The sequence below is a fragment of the Etheostoma cragini genome, chromosome 2 (assembly GCF_013103735.1).
Source record: "Etheostoma cragini isolate CJK2018 chromosome 2, CSU_Ecrag_1.0, whole genome shotgun sequence".
NCBI classification, from domain to species: Eukaryota; Metazoa; Chordata; class Actinopteri; order Perciformes; family Percidae; genus Etheostoma; species Etheostoma cragini.
In genome coordinates, this window is record NC_048408.1 from 11,174,631 (window position 1) to 11,196,917 (window position 22,287).

A 22,287-nucleotide genomic window follows, 5' to 3' on the forward strand; every position below is an offset into this window, starting at 1 on the left:
CAAATGTCACCAGTGGTGGCTCGTGGCTCGAGTTAAAGTGGTCGCCCCATCACAAGGTTGGCAGTTTAATCCCGAGCTCCTCCAACCTCATGACAAGGTTGACATTGCCCCTGAGGAAGACACTGAACTGTGTGTTTATGACAATTAAGAATAAAATGTTTTTCCAAGTAAAAAGTACCAGACAGAATAAAATGCTTCTATAAAAGTGGTAAAACAGAAGTAAAAGTTACTGAAACTATAACTGAAGTAGGCTTACCTCAAAATCAAATTTACTGTAATTAATTAAATTTACTTAGATCATTTCCATCACTTCCAGAAAGCTACTGTATGCTTAAGCTACATTTTGCTAAAAGGTTTAACTGTGTAGATGTCCAGGTTAAACATTGTTTCAGCAATATTTAAAATTATTTTATTTCAATGTGAGCAAAAATTTCAAGATAAAAACACATTGAAGGAAATGCTGTTGAGCTACACCGTCAATGCTAATTGCATGTAGCCCCAGTTGACGTCTTTCATGTACTGTTATTACACTCTTACCATACATGAAAGGCGCAAACTGGGGCTAACTGGATGGTGTGGATAACAAACACAAGGCCAGACAAACATGTTAATAGGAGTATACAGAAAGGTATAAATACAGTTAAGCGATGTCCTTCAGTGTCTTTGGTAGCTCTATTCAAGTTCAACAAACGAGGTCAACCATCAAGAACATTAGAAGCACTCTAAAAATGTGCTGCTTGTAAGCCTACAAAGGTTATGTGCTTAAGCTCTGGCAGTCTTCGACCCCTTTAGTCAGTTAGGTCAACTCCATTGTGTAATAAAGTATACATTACACGATTAGGGACACAATCTGAAGCAGTAATGGGGGTGTCATTTTGTAGTGTGAGCAAATAATTAGTAGACCTACTAAAGGACTTAACCTACTAGAGTGCATGCAACATTTAAGACATACAACACACGTACAAGCACATGGAATCGTATTTCACACTTATTTTTAGACTGCTTCCTTCATGTTCTACTGTTGGGTTTTCAGGGGTGGGAACTAACTTGATCTTTTGTACTCTTTGATGTGCTTAAGTTTCCTCTGCCATTGGTTCCATCAGAAGCAAATCTGAGGCGGGAACATTTACTGTGGCGCTATTCCTAAGTAAATACGAAAATAATACTCTCCATGTTTTTGGCAGTTTATACTCTTTATTTAATACGCCCTGTTCGTAACTTAAAATGTATTAAACCTCGTTACAATTGCGCCCTTGGAACCTTGTCTCGTTACATGTTTCTGACCGAGTTGTGTTTCTCGTACGGACACGTTCCTTGTTTAGCGGCGGTCCTCACGTCGGGGTTCTTTCTCACCGTCTCTGGCGGCAGCAGACTGTAGAAATGCGATTTACACGTTTAATCGACATCTTGATTGTGTAACGTGGATTTAAAGAGATACGGTCATGTTTTTTTAACATGCAATTAACCTTTCGTATCCACTGTCAGAGCAGCTTTGATCATGGAAACTAACGTATGGCTGCTGCCAGAGGAAGGCTTCTTTAAAACGATGCTAACGAGTTTATTGAACATAACCGTAACGTTAACGCTTTTGGGTTTCCACAATTAGTCACCTTAACGTTACTTTCCTTTTACTAAACAGCCGTTACCTTTATCGTGTATTTACCACAGCCTGTGATCTAACACAACATACAGTAAGTCATCATACATTGTCAGTAATGCTTGTAAAGTACTTTGCTTTTTTTGTTTAAAGTAACGTTTTTTTAAACTAATTAATTTAAATAGCTTATTAATAATAATAATATTTGTTTATGTTGAGGTTATGATGATGACAATTTTTTTTTTAATCAACAAAATGTTGGCATGCATGGAAGCCCATTTCCAGGAAAGAAAAACACATGCTTGGATTTACAAAAATAACAAAATATGTATTAGTAAGTCAAAACTATGAGTTAGGCTGAGTCAAAAGTATGAATTAATATTCATTAGTTCATTTCTCATCATTTTGACTAATAGAAATTCGTGAAAAGGAACAATTCTCTCAAAATTTAAAAATGTCACTCCTCATCTGTTTTTGAGTCATATATGGAAACATATTGTCTTATTAAAAGTGGCATTTATCTGTAGATCAGTGGTATTGTTGCCTCACATTAAGTAGGTACCAGGGTTTGATTCCCGGTCCCCCTTTCTGCATGGAGTTCTGTTTTGTGTTTGCCTGGGTGCCCTCCAGGTGCTCCAATTTCCTCCTACTACCATGGATAGGGGGCACATTTCCTTACTCTGTGTATGCCTACAAATTATGTTAAAGGTGCCTTTAACCTTTTTATATATTGTTTTATTAGACATTATCATTTCCCAAATAGACTCTCATCTCTCCTTTTTGTTTGCAAGAGATGCCTAATGCCAGTGCAAGGCCGAAGCACGGCAGGAGGACCCGAAGGCGACGTAGAGAGGACCCTGCCAGGAATGAGCTGGTCTCTAGTTCCCTTGAAAGTGCCCAGCAGTGCTTGTTCAACCAAGATTATGGAACTGCCTTTGTGCACTACCTTCTTGTCCTCAACCTTGCACCTATGTTTAAGGACTTTGCAAAGGTAATGACTGTGTACACTACACTGAAAACCTGTCTTCATACATTCTCTGCCAAACATTGTGCCCATATAATGGTAATCTTACACACAGTAGTCTGTTCTCACTGCTGCAGAATCGCAAGGTGTTTAATTTTGGAACTTAATTGTGTGACCTCCCTCTTTCAGGAGTCCTTCAGGTTCACACTCTTCAAATGGACAGAAGAGCTGGACTCTGTGGGCCGCATTCAAGACCTCTTTGACTGTTATGAACAAGCGCTGGAACTGTTTCCTGCTGATGAGGTTATCCTGAACAGCATGGGTGAACACCTGTTCAGGTATTATCCTTATGTGCATAAATGTTATCATTGCGCGGATACATGTGTTTTTACAATGCGTGACGCATTATCGCAGTATCTTTGACTAGATATTGTGGCCCTCCTTTTTCTTATCCAGAATGGGCTTCAGAGACGAAGCCGCCGGGCATTTCCATAAAGCCTTGAAGCTGAGACCAGACTATCCAGAAGCCAGGGAGAACTTTTACCGAGTTGCCAACTGGCTGGTGGAGCGCTGGCATTTCTTAATGCTCAATGATCACGGAAGGAACCGCAAGTACCAGCAAGCCATTCAGAAGGCTGTTCAGAGCGGCTGCAACACTGTACTGGACATAGGCACTGGCACTGGGATCCTTGGGTGAGATATTTTCCATGAGAATTTGAAAAAAAAAATTCTTGTTATGGAGTATTTTTTAAGTTATGGAGTTTAGGACCTTTTGTTTCTATGATTTTTCTGATTTCCTGATTCTCTGTTGTAAGTATGTGTGCGAAGAAGGCAGGGGCCGCTGAGGTGTATGCCTGTGAACTGTCAAAGACCATGTATGAATTGGCCTGTGAGGTGGTGGCCGCTAATGGAATGGATGGCACCATCAAGATCCTCCATATGAAGTCTCTGGAGATGGAAGTGCCGAAGGACATTCCACAAAGGTACTAATTTATACTACAAGTATTTTTACATTAATCCTATGAAGAACAAAAATGATTTTTTTTTTTTTTTGCTGTTGTGAAATTCATGTTTAAGAGTTAACAATTATTTTTCATCTTTTTTCATTCAATATTTTGTTTTTCTTAGGGTATCCTTGGTGGTGACAGAGACTGTAGATGCAGGATTGTTTGGGGAGGGCATCATAGAGAGTCTTATTCATGCCTGGCACCACCTCCTGCTACCTCCACAGGTAGTCTTTTACCATGAAAGCTTTAGTGCGTAAAGTTTTGATATTAATGAACATCTGTTACATTCAAGCCATTGCCAAATAAGTTGCTACAAAGCTAATTAAGACTATCAGCTCCACAAAACACTCTCTGTATTTCTCAGCATGGCTGTGTTCAGAACGTTATGTCGTCTGGTGACTTTTCGTGCAGAAGCTCGAGTGAAGATATGTACCTCTTTTGAAGAGTCCATTATTTTTTTTAACCCTGCGTGTCCTCCTTGGCTACTAGCAACCTTGCAGAGAAGGGGTGGATCTAGTAAGGCTTGTGTCATGGGGACACAAGAATTCTTACTTAGAATTCCTCATGGGGGCGAGTTCAGCGTGTGGACTTGGAGGACAGGAAATGTTTTAGCTGGGTCTTAAATGAATCAATCAAAATCAATGCAATGCTACTGCTAATGCTCATTTAAATGTCCCTGCAGTGCTTTAGAATGTTTGTTTTATTTATTTTTTAATTTATTTTTATTTCTTTCTGTTGCTAGTCCATAAATAATTTGCTGTATTAGGGCTACAAATGAGACCAACAGGCAACTTAGTTTGCATCCATCTAGACACCAGTCCGAATTGTTCAGACAGTGTTTCTGGACTCTGAGATGTTGTGATAGGGGTCTAAAACATTCTGGTGCAAAATGAACCTAGGGGTTAATAACACATGTACTGAGTCAACCGTACTCTGGGATATGTTTTCATGCTTATCAAATGTGTCTCAAGCCTGAAACAAGTGCAAACCACTGATTCATTAGTCTTCGGGGCACTTGTAGAGTAAACATAAATCGCTACTTTATATCGCTAACAAGGCTCAAAATAGCACCACTCTTCCATGGGAGCATAATGAGGGTCCCCTAATGTAAAACAAAGCATTGAGTACTTTGTTAGTATACAGACAGTTTATTAAATAGTTTATAAATAAGTTACCGTTTGCGTATACAGGCAGGCACCATCTTGGGAAACGGTCAACCAGTCGAACCATGAACGCTGTGCTTGAGCTATGTTACCGGGTGCACGGCGTTTGTGGTTCGACTGGTCACGCCGGAATTGTTCTTTTAAATTTCATTCGAAATGGTCTCTGTAGAAACCCCGTTTAAGGCGCTCCTTGTCACTTCTTATCGTAAAAAAAAAAAAAAATTGTCCACAGTGAGTTGCTTTTTGAACATCGCAAAGTTCATACTCATTTCATGCATACTGGGGCAAGTTCCATGACCCCCGAGTTTGCAGTACGAGTTGGGACTGATCCATCATTTAAACACATCCAGTAACCAGGATAATGGTAAATGTATCTGGTTGACTTTGATGTTGTGTTAGTGATATTAAGAGGGGATAATGTGTAGTTTCATTAAAAGAACATGTTTCTTGCCTTTTCAAAGAGAGGTGAGAATGAATTCCAGGAGCCGTCTGCGACAGGCCGGGTCATCCCCGCTGGAGCCACTGTGTTTGGTATGGCTCTTGAAAGCCTGGAGATCCGCAGGCATCACAGGTAGGCCCTGGAGTCGATCTAGATTCTTGTGACTGATAAATGATGTTTACCTGTAATGAATATACATTTTAGGTGTAGGGCTGAACGATTAATCGTCTTCAAATCAAAATTGCGATTTGAAGGAATGCAATTAGATGATTTTGAAGAGCGTGGTTAATTGAATGTGAAGATTCAGTTGAATGTTTGAGGTAACATTTGGTTTAACTTTTTGTATTCCTCTTTTTCTTATTTATTATTGTGTTGACTGTTTTTTATATAACAGATTATCTTCCAGAAATGTCCTATTTTGAGTGAGTTTTTCAGTTATTTTTTTATTACCTTATAAGATGTATAAGATCGTATAACGTGATTGTAGAAGGTACAATGTAGATGCTGCTATTGAACTGAGGCATATCAGAAATGGAAAATGGAGAGTACTAATGTATTTCTTAATGGAATAAATAAAATTGTCATTATAATAAGGTGCCTGGACATGACGTTAGTTGGCTGTTTGTCTTCCATACAGGCTGTGTGTGTCGGAGGTGGGCAGTCTGTCCATAGCTGCAGCCGGGGAGCTTCGTAGCCCAGTGAGCTGCAGCCCTGAGCCAGATGACTCCATGGAGCCTTACACTACAGAGAGACTAAGCAGACTGCCTGGGGGCTATAAACCTCTTACGGAGCCATTCACAGCCCTCAACATAGATTTCAACAACGTGCAGGTGAGCAAAAACAGGGACAACAGATGCTGACATACTATGATAGTTGAATAAATTCAGCTGCTATCAATTAGGATTGGGTAGAGAGAACCGGTTCCAACTTTGAACTGTTTCAAAAATTACAATTCCAATGGAATTGTTTTCTATTGGAATCGTTTTGAAAATTTCCAATCATCTGTTTCCAAATTTAACGTGCGCTTTTTTGGTTTCCGTAGCGGCCAGGCGCTTGTTGTGTTGCAGCCATGGAGCTCTAAAGTGTGTCTGTAAACCACCAATCAATCAAAATATAACGTTTCTCATATCTGAGAAACGAACCATTCAACTCCACCACTCAAAGAATCAGCATTGAGATGCGAACCACAATAAAAAGGAAGAATTGGAGTTGGAATCAGAATTGTTACACTACTACTATCAATTTAGTATTTTGACTTTACTTCATTTTTGCGTGTTCTTTGTTTCTGAAATGCAGCCATATGAGGAACCCTGCTAGTCAGTGTGTATTTGTTGCTTCGGGTCTAGCTGATTAGCGTAACTCTTAAAAGAATAATTAATTTGCCTTACCATTTCTATTGGTCCCGTGAAAGTGACATAGTGGCTGCCTCACAGGCCAAAATATGGCGCATCAGTGGCCACTTATCTTTTAGCTACAGGCCCACATTGATTGTGATCTATTAGTTCCCAGTGAACACCTGGCAGATTGAAGACACTGTTTGTCTGCTAGACAGCACCTGTGGAATAATAAGTTAATATTTATCCCCACAGTAGAGACATTAAGACTAATGTAGCCTGAAGACAGAGCTGTGATAAAGTGTCACTGAGGCAAACCCCTGTGCACTGCAGTGTGATTCAATCAGTTATGTACAGTAGTACTATTGCATATACTTTACATCCGCTTCAGTCTTCAGTTTGTCCCAACAATATATTAGGAAGCAGGTGTAAAAAATCATGCAAAAAGTTATCCTATTGCATTTAGTTCTTCCACATTTGAATGTTTTTTTGTATGTATTGTTCCCAGTCAAGGGGTTGAGATATATTATCTCATGCTGAAGTCCTATTTGCAGAATCACCTTAAAACCTCTGGCTTCAAAGGGCTTTTCCTATAGAATATAAGCAACCCTTGACATGTTTTTGCATTGAGTATTACCATTAGCTTTTTTTGTGATTTTGAAATACCCCCAGCTTATTTGCAAATTGCCACAAAAGAGACATACATTTACTGTGCATTTGTGATTGTTGAGATGATACTTTATAAAAGTTGCGCTTCTGTCCTAATTATGCGTTTAAATGAAAGGTTGACTTGCATACATTCACAAAAAGACCCTACGCTTTAACTAAATAATTTGTTTATGAACTATCCTTGAGCTGCTGTCCGTCCAGTATATTTATCAAGCAAAGTTAACTTCTAAATAGATCACAACAAAACTGAAACAAGTTGATACAATAATAACACTGTCCACTCATTTTTTATACCAATTTTGCACTTTATTGTACACTTATGTTTTTATTTGTTTTTACAAATAGTTCAATTTTTTTATTTTAGCCAAGGATCCTTGCAACAACTCATTGTCCCTCCCCTTCCCTAACTGTTTTGTTTTGGGAACGTGTAGGAACTGGAGGGGCTGAGCTCCAGGGAGGTGCAGCAGATCCGCCTTCCTGTCACTCAGGAGGGGGCGCTGGACGCTCTGGCTGTGTGGTTCCAGCTCCACCTGGACGAGGAGAGCAGTCTGTCTACTGGACCCCAGGAGGACACTTGCTGGGAGCAAGCCATCTACCCTGTCCACAGCACCAACGGTAAGATTCACTAGACATACAGGAAGACACCATGAGGGACGTTTGGCATGCCAACAACAATTTCCAACGATTTTTAACCCATGTAAAGGTTCAGCGTAATCAGCATTGTCCTTCTGTTACAGTTTGTCCAGGGAGTTGTCCTTACATTTTCGCTAGTTGTTTACAATACTCATTTTGAAATTATTTAGTTGTAATAAAGTTTATTTTATTTCCTGCTTTGCTTGTATCATTTTCTCCATTTTATCATGCATTTCTGTGTTACATCAGATAAGGGCAGTGCATGTTGTAGACTACATACAGTATTAACATTTCTACTAGCGGTGGGGGGAAAAATAGATGCAGCATAGTGATATAGCATATAGTGATATTTTTTAGTGGCAATACTGTATTGATACCCAGGCACCAGTTTGTCTGCTTGACAATCCCATTTTGCAGCAATAAAATTGAAGTGATATGAACAAACAGAGAAATGTATCTTTTTAGATAAAACAAATGTTGACAGTTTCCGGTTTTGGGCATCATTTTAAATTGGGAAAAAGTTGGAAAAAAGGTTATAAAATGCAGTATATCGCAGAATGTTGCAACATGTTTAAAATCGCAATTATATCATATTGTGGCGTAAGTATTGTGAGGCGTCTGGTGATTGCCTCCCATAATTTCCAACTGTGTTAAATAATGCCTGTAATCATCACAACTACTTTACTAGAGCCTTCAGGTAATTTTGGACTATTTTTAGTTGATCTTCATGGGAACTAGTGAGAATAATGCACAGTAATGACAGAATACAAATAAATGAAGATTTAGCTCACTTAAAAACTTTCACAACTTAGTTATCATAACTGAAGTCCACAATATGCCAGTTAAGAATGTCATTTTAGAACCAACACTGTTTTAAGAGCCATTAATGTAGTACACTACTGTACCAAATAAATATAACACACATTTCATGATCTTTGAGGCTTGCAATAAAGATACCATACCAAAGTCAAATTGTAATTTGTTAAGCAAAATACTTTAAACTGACACACTGAAAGATAATCTTTATTTTGCTCTCATCCTAAGCCACTTTGAACTTAATAGCCACTGACATGAGGTGACATGTTCCAGTTGGCATTGCAGTACATCATCTGTCAGACGGGGCTCTGCAGCATGTCACTGCTCGGCTAATTGGCGACGGCAGCGTCAGGGGAGCGGCCACCTTTGCCAGTGATCACCAACATCCGTTTCCCGGACGCTGTGACGTGTGCGCCGCGATCGCCTGTGACACTCTTTAGTGTTCATGAAATTCTTATAGGCAATAAATATGCATTTTTCCCAAAAGCCTCTGACGAGCCGCACGCTGACATGAAGACATGAACAGATGTTATTCCTGTAGGAATATCCCCCCCCCCCCCCCCCCCCCCCCCCCCCCCCCCCCCCCCCCCCTCCTCTGTGCACCCGGTCCCCTGAATCTCATTTCCCTGTTGGGCTCCCTCTCCCTTTCTACATCTCCTGCTTTTTCCTCTTTCTGTCTCTTTATGAAAGTGTTAAGAGTCAAGGCAATTTTAACTATATAGCCCAAAATCACGAATTTGCCTCAAAGGGCTTTACAATCTGTACAGCATACAGCACCCTCTATCCTTAGACCCCTGTCTGTTTAGCATTCATTAAATCATGACATTATTAATAATCTTTAGTGCTGTTAGTTAAACACATTATTAACAACATTAACGCAAACCCATTTTAACAGCATACATTTTTGTACTGCGATTAACGTTCTTTTTGGCCTAGCAAGCTTAGTTTTTTTCACTTGCTGTTGCACTACTACTACTACTAGTAACGTGAGAAAAACTGCACCACCACACCAAATCTAGCTAGACCTGAAACGGGCACGTAGCGCACACTTGTTGGGCTTGCGAGCCGGCTAAAGAGTAGTAACGTTGCGTTTTGAGTGGACCGCCAGCGTGAGACCCCGAAACGGATGCGCTGTGAACTGAGCTATCATCGCAGCACGTCCAGTCTGAAATACCAATACCACAGCACACAGCTGATGCTATTTCCCCGCCCCTGCGTCAAAGTATTTTTTTCACCGTTTTATTGATGGACAGTGTTACATTGTGTGAGACATTATTTGCTCCAAGTGAGAATATTACATGTGAAATTAAAACACTACAGTAGGTTACATGCCAATGTTGTTTTTAATTAAAAAAAAACATTTGCACAAAGCAAGCTGGTCCACTTTTCAATGTTGATAAGAGTATTAAAATGAGAAAAAGAATGGGGCAAAAAGAAATGAAGGGACATTTATAATAGATAAAAATGTGCGATTGATTGCGAGTTAACGGACATTAATGCGATTAATCACAACAGTTTGACAGCACTAATTACAATTAATCTTATTGTTATCTGAAATGTTGTCTCTTTTTGTTTGTCATTTCAGGTGTTTTGTAAGTTTCCATTGTTTTGCAGCAGGTGTAGATAAACTCTGCTTTTTACTTAACTTTGAGAAATATGAAGATTTTTCTACAATAATATTTTTTAAATGTAAGGCAGAAGAGGCTGTTGAACTTGATAAAACATATCTTATAAATGTGGCAAATGTTTAACTTAAATCGGAAAGTTTAGGAAGAAAATCCGACCAGACTACTAATACCATCTTTGGTATTTGATAGTTTTCAGCTCTCTGTGCTCTCTCAGTAAATTTCATTTGTTATCAAACGTTTAATGGGGTTGGCACAACTCGACAGGAACCACATGAAGTCAGTGTGTTCTTCCTTTGACTCTTTTCAGGTTTTGTCCTGAAACCCCAAGACGAGCTGCTCGTTGAAGTCTCCTGCAAAGATGCCTTCCTGAGGCTATGCAGTGTTGCTGTGCTGAGAGATGGGCATGAAATCCGTCTGGACAAGCATCTGGATCTTAAGGAGTCTGGAAACCCCGTTCCAAATCCAGACCCAAACCCAGAGGCTGAACTGTGCAGTGCGCTGGCATGCCTTCAGACTGACCAGAATCCAACTAAAGACTTCTGCATGCTGGAATGTTCAGAAATGGCGCTTTTGAACAACAGTGATTACCATCAGAGTTTTTGCAGTGCGCTGGCCAAACTCTTCTCCCAGCTGAAGGTTAAATGCCAAAACAGAGAGCGCAGATCTGGCTCTACGGACTCCGCAGACTGTAGTGACCTGCTCTATGTCCTCGATGTGTCAGAGGGTTTCTCTCTGCTCTCCCTCATCGCTGCCAGCAATGGTCACGTAAAAGCGTACAGCTCTGTGGAAAAGACCAAGCAACAGGAAGTCCTGAAGAGACTGGCTCGCTCCAATAATGTCCCAGAACAGCATCTCGAGTTCTGGCTCAACCACATGGAGGATGAGCAGGGGATGCTGAAAAGGCCGTCCAGAGAGAAGCTGTGGAGCGCCATCATGCTGGACTGTGTAGAGACTTGTGGTCTAATTAGACAGAAGTTGATGGAAAAAGCATCACTGGCCAGGTAAGGGCAACAGCCAGAATGGTGCTTACAGAAATGCCCAATCACTGTTGTTTATTTTGCTTTGTGTTGTGATTATCATTTTAGTGTTGTACTTGTATATAATTTAGAGTAAAAAACATTTCTATGATCTATTTTAGGTGTTTGCTGGAGGATGGAGGATGTATTTTCCCAGCAAAGATTGTGGTGCACGGGATGCTGGTGGAGTCGGACACGTTGCTGTTGGAGAGTGCTGTCCAGGGCCAGGAGCCGACATTGGGGTTCAATATTGCTCCATTCATCAACCAGTTCACTGTAAGTTTACCAACATAAGCTACTATGCATCAATCTATATCCACGACGTTGCATTTCTGGGATTGATCCGGTGCTGCCGGAAATTCCGCCACCTTTCACCTTTTCAGCCGGATGTCCGTTGTCTTCCGCTCTCTTTGTGTTGTAATGTTAAACTCCGGTGGATTTCTGAGGACTACGGTTAACTGCTCCTCAGATCTCTGCAAGGTAAATCCAGACAACAAGCTAGACCGTCAGTCCAATCTGAGTTTTTATGTTCCACCGAAACAAGTTCCTTTCCGAGGCTATTTTTAAGAGGCACCGTTGCTCCGTCCGGCACTAAGTGCTGCCCATGACGATTGTGATTGGTTTAAAGAAATGCCAATAAACTAGAGCACCCTCATCCCAGACTGCTGTGCGGATTGGCCTGACCCTCCTCCATAGTGCTGGGGAGGAAGGTCTGTGCGGGACTACTAAAAGTATGACCTCATATGTGTACTACATGTTAACTGCTACGGTTTAGTCAGCTTTAACAGAGATTTCTAAGCTGTGTAGAGCACACTTCTTTTTTTCTTTTTTTTTCTGTGAACTCATTTTAATCAGTGTTCTTACTACATAGTGGCTTTAAATAATATCAGAGTAACTCCATAATAATTTATAAGAAATCACAGTGAAATGCACTAAAACCGCATTGTCAGGCTGAAACTTCTCCAGTCTTCACAACACAAGTTGCAAAATCTTTGTTTTACACATCTCAAACCACTCACATCTTCGAATCTTTTATTCTGTCTCATGTTACTGAGGCAACCGTCAATCTCACATTACTGAGGCAACAGTCAATATTGCCATTTTCACATATAGTATGCTGTGTTTGTCTGCTTGCGTCATTCACATTTAAAGTTGGCCCATTTGGTGCAAATGCATTGCTTGTAAGCTTTGTTAAATATGATTGACACACGGTGCAAAAAAAGAGACTGTGCAAGCAGTTGTTTTGTTCCCCACCATGTAGGGGGTGTCTTTTGTTGAACAAGGTATTTCTCTTGGAACACTAAGGTCCAGGACTGTGTTTTCTGTTGTGCATACGTCTTTGATGTGTGTTTCTCAGCTGCGGTAAAGAAGCTGCAAACCCCTTTCAAATCTTTTTCTTTATTTGGTCTGGAAATTATCTTTTTTTTTTTTTTTTTTTTTTTTTTTCTTTCAGAATCATGTTTGTGCTCTAATTTCGTAGGCACCACACGGGACGGTCGTTTGTTTTAACAGATGTTGTCTTTGAAGCCCTCAGTGGAGGGCACTTTCTAGCACAACTGTCACACAAGACACAACACACAGCTTGGCCCAAGACGTTCCTACCTGAATCCATCAGCATGCATTACATCAAGCACATCAAACAGCGGGCTCTGAAGTCTACACTTTAACTGTGACAGGGAGGAGGAAAGATTCTTTTGTTCTGCAGTAAAGGAAACTGTGACACTTTTCAGTGCTGCCACTTTGTTTTTTCCCTAAGCTTTTAAGTCTGCTGCCCTGCAGCCACGGCCTGTTTGTCAAGTTTGGAAGAGTTTGAGACGAAGGATTAGCTTCCAAGCAATAATCAGGGATTTGTGTGATTATCCACTGACATTACCAATTAAAACCTGATAAATAATGATTCGGGAGAACAACAACTGTGAGACAGCTTCAGTCTGATTGTAAATACACTGCAGCAGTGTTCCTGTGGCTGTTGAATATATACTTTTTAGGTCTGAGCCCTTTTTTATGAAGTTTTTGGGAAAATCTGTACCATGGACAAAAACATGCAGCATGTTTTTATTTTTCAAATCTAACGGAACATAATGTAGTTCCTCTGTCTACAAAAAAAAAGCTGAGGGGACAGTTGTCTTTAAAAAAAAACAAAAAACAACCTTGTGGACAGTGGGTGCCAACCTGCGCTTCAGGAGCACCTGTTTTATGTTCCATTGCTATGATCCATGTAGCTCTTCCTGCCTGTATTTTTTATTGGTTTTCATACTATGTAGTTCCTTATTTATGAGGTCACCACATGGTCCTTGACTTTAACTGCTACAAACAACCCACTAACAATGCATTCATTTATTTTTCTGTCTTTTAGGTACCTGTCCATGTGTTTTTGGACTTGTCCACACTGGAGTGTAGGCATCTCAGTGACTCTGTGGAGCTCTTTGTTCTTGACCTAATGGATTCCACCGCAAACTACACTAACAGAGAAGTCACGGTAATTCATTTAAAAAAAATCTTTACAAAAAAAAGCTTTTTTTTTTTTTAGAGATCTTTTTGTCTCTGTGTCATCTCTTGTCAATGTAATCTCTTACAAGTGCTGCAGTAGAACACAACTGAACTGTGAATTCATGCATTGCTAACAGAAAACCAAAAAAGAAAATCTTAAAACCCCACAGCTGCCTTCTGGTACACGAACATACTGCGCCAAAAACCTGGAAATGAGTCATACCTACTAAGACGCGCTGTGCACATCCCCATTAGAAAAACTTTTAACTTTTACTTTCCCTTTTAATGTTGTATTTTTGGTCCCAGCACAAATCCACTTTTGGGATTTTGACTTTGTGCCCTGAAGCTGTTTAAAATTGTTTAGTTTTAGAACATTGAAATATTTTCGGACACTCATCTTCACAAGACATCCACATTCATTCAGCGATCTAACATGGGGTGCAATGTGTATGGATCACATCCAAGTCATTTCCTCTAAAACCATCAATATTACAATGCAACAACTGAGAATATCGAATTGGTCAGGGTTGAGCTAAAAAGAACCATGATCTGATTTTATTATGTTTTGCACATGTCATATAATGCAGTTTTTTTGAAGTAGCAGAAGCAAAACATGACTAATGATTTACAGACCACTGGCACAGAGTACAGTATACTAGTAGCTGACTGTTCTTGTGTAACATTAAGTATCTTGTTAACCCTTGTGTTGTCCTCGGCTCAAATTTGACTCGTTTTCAACGTTTTTTAATATCCTAAATATGGGTTTCTTTCAACCAAATTGCCCAAAAATAACATTGGTGCCTGCATGTAAAATAAATGATCACTTTCATTGCATTTTGGGTGTTTTAATTCAATTTCATAGTAATCAGTCCCCTGACTAAACTTTGACATTAAACCAGCCTGTGATCTACACATTCCTCTGATCTTACCTAGTAGTCAAAATAATCCATCATCTCTGCCTTGTTTTGACTAAAAAAACAGGGATAATGTCATATAAATTGGATTATTTAACCATGAATAAAAAAAGCATTGAAATACTGTAAGTCACAAAAACATTTAACGCTTGTGTTGTCTTCCATTCAACTATGTGCTTGTCGTCCTGAAAATCTTTGTCTTTCTGGCGTTTTTGTCTTTTTTATCGACACCTTTGTCTCTTTTTTAAATTGTTTTTGGCTCTTTTTTTGACGTTAAATTACTTCTTTTTGCTACCATGTACAAATACCACTAACACCAACTTATTACCAGGGTTACACTCATTTTGGGAATTCATGGTCAATAAGCCTCATTTACAGGAAATTATACCTATTACCACAATTATGAATTATTTACTCATATTAAAGGAAGGATAATTAGAGAAGGTTATATGTCAACCTTCAGTCTGTTTTTTTTCAAATGCAATTTCTTTTTATAAAACACCCAAAATTCAATAAAAGTGGAGATCTTTTGTTGTACTTGCGAAGCACAACGTACTATATGCAATCATCCATGTCATTTTTTAGTAATTAAAAAGAAACCCCATATATCTGATACAAACATATTTTTTTTTTTTTTAAACGGGTCAAATTTGACCCGACGACAGCACAAGGGTTAAGACATGATCCCTGTTTTCCAGGTCCAGGCCACGTCTGCAGGCAGATTAACTGCAATCCCCTTCTGGTACCACATCTACCTGGATGAGGAGATCAGTGTCAGCACCCTGAGCCAGAACTCTCACTGGAAGCAGGCCGCTGTTGTGTTGCAGCAGCCGCTGGAGGTTAGAGCCGGCGACAGGGTCCACCTCGCTGTGAAGCTTCACAAGAGCGCCATCTCTATATCCGCCCATATAGAGAATACCCCCAGGCAAATGGAACAATAATGTCTTGTACTATACTTTTGAAATGAGTGTCATTTCTATGTATTTCATGCCCCAGTCAAATAGAGGCAATTGACACATAAGGAAATGCAGTAAAGTGCTCACAGTATGCTAATTTTCATGTTCATAATTATATAATTGTGTAATAGATTGTACCAGGATAGGTTTACATGGTTTAATTTTCAAAAAAACATATTTTTTTTGTACCGCACATTGCTGCAGCTCCTCTTTTCACCCTGTGTGTTGAGCTCTCCGTTTAAGCTACAGAGTGATGCATCACACTTCTATTACATCTTTTGTTTGGAGTTGCACATGCGCAGGAGCTAGGTAAAGACTAATAGCCAGTCAGAAGCCGAGTTTAAGGATGTGCCACGCTAGCAGCTAGGCGAGTATTATAATGTGTGTTACAACATGATGCACATTCATCACGGAAGTAAAGGCTAGACTACAACAGAGCTGTTTGGAACAGTTCGTGAACAGTGTTTCCTGTTGAAGATGGTAAGTCCCTTGGGGGGGACTTTGGGCTTTTTCACTTTGTAAACCTATAACATGCACATAACACAAAGGAAAAGGAAAAAGCAATTTAAAATGCTATGCATTTCCTTTCTGGTATCATTTAAAGATTTACTTTCTCCAGTGTCATTTTTATCCTAAATGTTATTCCATTCAACGGTTTTCCCAGACAGATGGGATGTCATTTTGAGATTCAAAGGCCTGCATGAGCCACATCTTTGTAACTGTTAGTATATAATATAAATATTATAGTTGTCCCTTGATTATGGGCGCAGTTGTTTTTCTAAAGATGTTTTTTGTTATCAATTTAAAAAACATAAATGTGATTTTATTAATAAATGCAAGAAAGAAAAAACAGAAAATGCTGTTAATCTGATTTATTTAAGAGACTGTCAGAGATAGCATTAAACTAAAATGTGAAACAAAACATCTGATGTAATCCTGTCAGTTTTATTTGAATAAAAAAATAAAACCATGTAAGGCAATGTAACATTCTCTAGCTGGACAAGATGCAAATTAGGCTTTAGATTTAATATGTTTTATCTGACAAATGAACATCCTACATTAAACGAGTCAATATCCCTGCTCAAATCCATATAAATACCAATGACAAAAGCTCGGAAAACCAATGGGGGAAGTAAATGGCTTGTGTGCAGTAGCTGTGAAGTTATTCCAGCTAAACTCAATGGGAAACATCTCAACAAATAATACATCCTGTGTAATAAATGCTAAATAGATGTAGTGGATAGACTAGTTCCACAGAACAAGGCAACGGAGAAGACATGAATACATTTCTATTAAACAGAGTTAGCTGTATGTAGTAAAGCATTGATCGGAATTCACTAGAATCTGTTGATTTTAGCTGACTGAGTTGTGTCTGTTGTTTAATACCTGTACAGTCTATTGTATTAATTTTGATTCTGAAGTAACGACACACTGGACACATCTTTCAGCCCTCGTCCCAGGTTATTGACTCCACTGAAACAGTTTGCGCTTCACTTTGCATCAAACCATTTTTTGGTTCGGCCCTTTCACACATTTACAGGTTAGGACAAAAATAAATAAATAGATGATTCTGGAAATTTAGTGTGCTTTAGTATCATGGATTTGTATTTTTAAAAGCTGCATATTTTTCTTTTTATCTAACTGTCACTTACACATGCAAGCTTCCCTCATACTTCAGGAGGCATTATGTGGTATCTCATCTCAAGAGACTTGACTATAGTGTGCTTTTTGGGACGAACGTTAAAATTGACCAGAAGTCTTTCTCAATTATGATTTAAAAACCATTCTGCGTTGTCTACTGTGCCATATAACTTCCTAACGCATTAAAAAACTGCATAAAATGTACCGCTTAGCTACATGTACAAGTCATTTAGTGCCACAACTTCACTGAACATTCTTGGAGCTGTCACTGGCAGAGAGGTCCATCTGATTTTGGATTTGTTGGCAAACTTCTACTGTAATTTGGCTGATGTGCCTTTTTTAAATAACAGTTTATTTTGTCTTGCCTCAGTCTGGTAATGTCTAAGTAAAATGGAAAGGCTGTAATTGGGTCCTGCCCAACCATCTCTGGTAGAGTCTGTTGGTGACGTGGGCCTTAACGATAGGCTAGGTGATCACAATGAGATCTGCTTCTGTTGGTTCTTCAGTTTGGTTGGTCCTTTCTTCTTCTTGGGTTTCTTCAGGTCTAGCCTCATGTCCTTCATCCCACGGGGCCGAGCTGAGCCCGGCGGGGGCTGACAGAGAGTGCGGTGTGAGGGTTCTGCCCAGGCCCTGGTATTGGCCATTGGGTGACACAGGGTTGGATGCTGCCTCAGTGATGGCATCTTGGGAGCCCGAAGAGAGCAGGCCAGATCGCTCGCCATCACTCTGCGCCTCGCCAAAGTAGGACTTCCTCGGACGACCCATAACTGTTCTCCCTGCCAATGATGACAAAAAAATTAAAAGTCTTTACCGTCTTTTCTGGCTTGGAGAAAATGGCAGATACAATTTACAACTGTGCAAGTACTCCGATGGTCAGGGGAAACCTACCAACATTGCGGACTTGTTCAGAAATGTCTGCTCTGACATCAGAGATGTCCCACATTGCCATAAAAGAGTCAAAGCAAGAACCCTCATCAGCCTCCCGGATGTAAGGCTTGTAGGTAAAGCTATAGTGGTGGGCAATGGCCGCCAGAAACATCTCCACACAGATGACAAAGTCCTGAGGAAAACAGAACAGTTGGTCAGTTGAGTTTTACACTGACGGTATGTAAGCATTAAAAACAACATACATATCCACTAGATACACTTTAGCTTACCTGTAAGCCAGTAGCTACAGCCTCCACACTTTGCCAGTCCCATGTACGCTCCTCAGAGATAATGCCCACTTTCACCAGCAAAGCAATGAACACAGCTTGCCTAGAAGAGTTTACAAAATTACCGTTTTCAGTAGCTACCACACAATTTGATGCCACCGTCTATGTAGATCAAGAGACTGCAAGCAAATTTCACTAACATATACAGTACGTACAAGCAAGGTAAAAACAACTCATACAAAGTTTGTTTTCAAGAATGTTCAGGTCACACACTGAGAATTACCAGAAAGAGACGAAGACCACCATTTTGACGCACAGGAATTTTCCAACTGGCTTGATTGGACTCAGTTCCTCTCTCAGAGCTCTGTAGAACAGCACCAGGCAGTACATGGCAAACTAAATCAAGAGAAGAAAGACAGAGAGAGAACTAGTTTTTTTTAAAAAGGGTGCTTGTAATATATTTTTTTTACATTAATTTTATTTTCTAACATACTTCCAGGCGCAGTTCTAACTTGAGGCAAATTACATTTAGACTTAATAGCAGTATTACCAGCTGTGACATATTGTTGAAGATGACCAGGTACGTCCATGCATTTGTCGAACTAAAATTGCCTTCATCATACACTCCACACAGCTGACAGATCCTAAGACGAAGAAAAAAACAGTCACAATGGACATTAAGAAGAATAGAATACAATAAAATTAAGCGCATGAAGAGCGGAGCTTACTCACAAGGCAATCACTGTTGTGACGGGTCTTACAACGGTGTACTGCAACACTCCCAATTTGCATCTCAACAGTAAAACCCTGCAGAGGAAATGTATGATTTGAATTAAATTTGCATCTAGTTTGCTGATATCAGTCAAATCTATTGAATTTGAAATCCACCCCCGATTACTAACGTCAATAAGAGATGTGGCGAGTGCTTTAAACAAGTGTAATGACAACATGTTAACATGGAACTGCCATATTTTCCACAACATCAATTTGATCATGGTCTATGATAGAAACATGCAAAATGCAACAATACTGGCAAGGGCAGTATACAGTAATTAAATACAAAGCTGAAAAAGTGAGGTGATACCGCTGTTTTTCTTAAGTTTTAAGAGGATCAAACTGATCTTTGTGTAAAAAAAGAAAAGGAAAAAAAAAAACTCTGGACAAAATGAACTTCACACAGGAATGTTAACCAATTACAGATGTTGCCTGACTGAGACTAATTTGAGGCTGGTTACATCATCATTGCCATGGACCTGTTTACCAAAAACACTTCCATCTTAAAATCCCAATGCCTTAAAACAAACTTAAACTATTTGCAAGTACAATAAACAAACTGGTCACCTTTTATCTTTAAGTTAAACTGTAAACACCTCCTTTAAATCGAAAGATATGCTGTCACACACTAAACTACTATTCATGACAATGGTAAAAAAATATGACTACAGTCAATAAAGCTGGCATTTTTGGGTCAAAGTATGGAAGTATGGGTAATTATTAATTTGACACCAAATCCTTGACCAGTGTTGGACTCAGACTAAGCATTTGTTTAGCTGTATGGTGTGTTGGCTGCCACGTAGTAAGGGGAATCTCTGGTCTCACATGGATTGTAGGTATTTCCGTCCTTATTGTAAAAGTGGTCTATTCTAAATTATTTTTATTTCTTAATTCTAAAAGGAAACTTACTCTCCCATTGGCCAGGGCGGGCAGCAGCAAAGAGGGGGCAGGTGTTTCTGCTGTTCTTGGGCCTCCAGCATCGACACCAGGCTGGGGTACTGATTCTCCAGGTAGTTCAGCAGGAAGGTCATGAAGTTGTAGATGACATAGGCCTCATAGCACTCTCTGCATGTGTCCACATAAATTGCTATACTAGGATATTTTAATGCAATCCACTGCAAGATAAAAGAGAGCAAGAGAGGGATTACATGGAAAGTAGGGATTTATCATTTTCAAAAAGCATGAATGCATTCTCTACATGTACATATTTCATTTATACACAAACTCACACTGTCCAAGCTGTAGATTGGGACCATCCATAATATTCTAAAAAAATAAATAATTGAAACGATTAAAAAAGCAGTTTTATACTATTGTTCAAGGAAGACATGATTGTTGACATGTTTACCTGATGATAGGTTTCTGAAGCTCTGGCTGAGTGTAGTGAACCAGATGCTGAAGGATGCCCCATAAAGATATGGGTATGGTCATAAAGACAAATATCCCAGCAATGAACCATGCTCTATTATGAATGCCAACCTGTCATTAAATGGAAAGAAACAGTTAAAATGTAACTTATGTGTGCATTTGGGTCTGGGAAAATAGCATTTGGCTACATTTAATATAAAGCCAGAGATGGAAGTAGTATTCAGATCTTTTACTGAAGTAAAATAGCAATTTACTTTGTAAAAATACCACAAGTGGCCACATGCCACTATATGTTTTATCAATAGTACTCATAATGCAGAATGGTCACCTTTATATTGTTAAAAGAATTACATTAGGGATGAATTAGTCTCAGAACAAAATATCAATCAAGGACATTTCTGACAAAAACAGAACCCTAATTTCCTTAAAATATGGAAATCTGTCAGAGCATTTTAAAACCATTCATAGCTGAAATCAATGTGTTCAAAGAGGATTTGAGAAGAGAAATGATGGCAGGTTGCTGGGCTACAATCATGACAAAAGACTTCATTGTAGCAAATAGTAGTAGTAGTATTTAAATTATTAATAGGACTCAACTACACACTAAAATGACTTGATAAGAAGGAGATGTTTTGCAGTAAGCAATGCATCATCATCACTGAATGTTTTGTATAAATATAAGTATCAGTTACTACTGCTGTAATGGAGTAAAAGTTGAATACACCCAAAGGGCAAGGAGTATTAGTATTAATTAAGCCTGGAAACCAGACGAATATGGGAGCTCATGCTTGCTTTGCTCTTCTAAAACCTAACTGTATACAGGCCTATCAGCATATAAACAAACATAACTTTAAAGTACCTCAACATTACAGTACATCACCTGAGTAGCCTACTAAAGGTGCGCAGTTACATTTTACCACGGTGTTAAACCAACAAGGCTCCCAATATGCCAATCAGATCCATCGATAGTTTGAACTGACCTTTGAATTCTGCAGTTCCCAGATGCACAGGGGCAGGACGACTAATAGCAACGAAATATACAGCACAACGACCAGCGGCCGAATCCATCTTCTCCAGTTCCCGCAGGAACAAGGCATACTGACATCAAGATGTGGGCCTTAAAAGCTGGTCGCAGGTTCAGTGACCAAACTATTTACCTAGCTAACGCTCGACAAATGTAGCCCTAGCTTTGCAAACTTTCACCGAAGACAACCATCCACTAGTGCACAGGTAGGTTGGCTCTTTCACTACTGTTAAGTTACATTCACGAGGACAACGCTGCTGGATAGTTTAGCTCATTTAACTCGAATATTGTTTTCCAGCTAGGATGCTAACTTTAGCTTGTCAGCTGTTTCACCATGTAAACAAACAAAGCAGATCCAGTCTGACCCGTTAAAAGTATCTCAATGCCTACCGCAGTGAAATAAACCTCCTCACTGATATATCAACCGGCTCTTTAGATTAACTAACACACTACGGGTTTAGTGAAATTGCTCTGGTAAAAGTTTCCAAAAAAGTAATTGCAGTTGATTATGCACTTCTCATGGTAGTTCCTGTATTTTGCTTCAGATGTAGTCCCGCCTACATTCTAGAATCTGATTGGTGCAATGGTGGCAATTAGCCAATCGAAATAGAGGACTTGTTACCCAGTCTGTCGTTATTTGTAGCTAGTTTGATTGCACTGCATTGTCATTGATCACATTTGTGCTTTCGCCAGCAGATGG

The 22,287-nt window shown here is 39.5% G+C and overlaps 2 protein-coding genes across 4 annotated transcripts; one reads left to right on the forward strand and one right to left on the reverse strand.

Annotated features, from left to right (window-relative positions):
• Nucleotides 1-1,310: 1,310 nt before the first annotated feature.
• On the forward strand, nt 1,311-16,755 carry prmt9 (protein arginine methyltransferase 9). Of its 2 annotated transcripts, none has more exons than XM_034893058.1 (14): nt 1,311-1,691; nt 2,389-2,588; nt 2,751-2,899; nt 3,018-3,254; nt 3,377-3,544; nt 3,690-3,792; nt 5,193-5,302; nt 5,808-6,000; nt 7,605-7,788; nt 10,558-11,251; nt 11,389-11,542; nt 13,623-13,745; nt 15,369-15,700; nt 16,193-16,755. In XM_034893058.1, the coding sequence occupies exons 2-13, from the start codon at nt 2,391-2,393 to the stop codon at nt 15,609-15,611; spliced, it is 2,556 nt and encodes an 851-aa protein (XP_034748949.1). In that variant the 5' UTR covers nt 1,311-1,691; nt 2,389-2,390; the 3' UTR covers nt 15,612-15,700; nt 16,193-16,755. The 2 variants fall into 2 exon arrangements, with proteins under 2 accessions (XP_034748949.1, XP_034748950.1); XM_034893059.1 differs by lacking the exon at nt 16,193-16,755 and adding an exon at nt 15,813-16,164 and having other exon boundaries at nt 15,369-15,781.
• tmem184c (transmembrane protein 184C) lies at nt 15,047-22,136 on the reverse strand. 2 transcript variants are annotated; one of them, XR_004659504.1, is made up of 11 exons: nt 21,544-22,136; nt 20,544-20,674; nt 20,425-20,461; nt 20,105-20,310; nt 19,154-19,228; nt 18,972-19,065; nt 18,705-18,817; nt 18,425-18,524; nt 18,156-18,327; nt 17,279-18,043; nt 15,047-15,058 (listed from the first exon to the last, which is right to left on the reverse strand). XR_004659504.1 is itself a non-coding variant. In XM_034893067.1 (10 exons), the coding sequence occupies exons 1-10, from the start codon at nt 21,658-21,660 to the stop codon at nt 17,733-17,735; spliced, it is 1,356 nt and encodes a 451-aa protein (XP_034748958.1). In that variant the 5' UTR covers nt 21,661-22,136; the 3' UTR covers nt 16,488-17,732. The 2 variants fall into 2 exon arrangements, 1 of the variants encoding a protein (XP_034748958.1); XM_034893067.1 differs by lacking the exon at nt 15,047-15,058 and having other exon boundaries at nt 16,488-18,043.
• Nucleotides 22,137-22,287: the final 151 nt, after the last annotated feature.

Bases quoted from the DNA above. Each gene is read 5' to 3' on its own strand.
- tmem184c (XM_034893067.1), bottom strand. From the start codon at position 21,660: ATGCCTTGTTCCTGCGGGAACTGGAGAAGATGGATTCGGCCGCTGGTC. The intron at 19,229-20,104 runs GTAAGTTTCCTT...TTTCCTCTGCAG, and splicing joins CCGCCCTGGCCAATGGGAGA to GGTTTTACTGTTGAGATGCA. The intron at 18,328-18,424 runs GTAAGCTAAAGT...TGTTTTCCTCAG, and splicing joins CTGTAGCTACTGGCTTACAG to GACTTTGTCATCTGTGTGGA.
- prmt9 (XM_034893058.1), top strand. From the start codon at position 2,391: ATGCCTAATGCCAGTGCAAGGCCGAAGCACGGCAGGAGGACCCGAAGG. The intron at 3,793-5,192 runs GTAGTCTTTTAC...GCCTTTTCAAAG, and splicing joins ACCTCCTGCTACCTCCACAG to AGAGGTGAGAATGAATTCCA. The intron at 6,001-7,604 runs GTGAGCAAAAAC...GGGAACGTGTAG, and splicing joins TAGATTTCAACAACGTGCAG to GAACTGGAGGGGCTGAGCTC.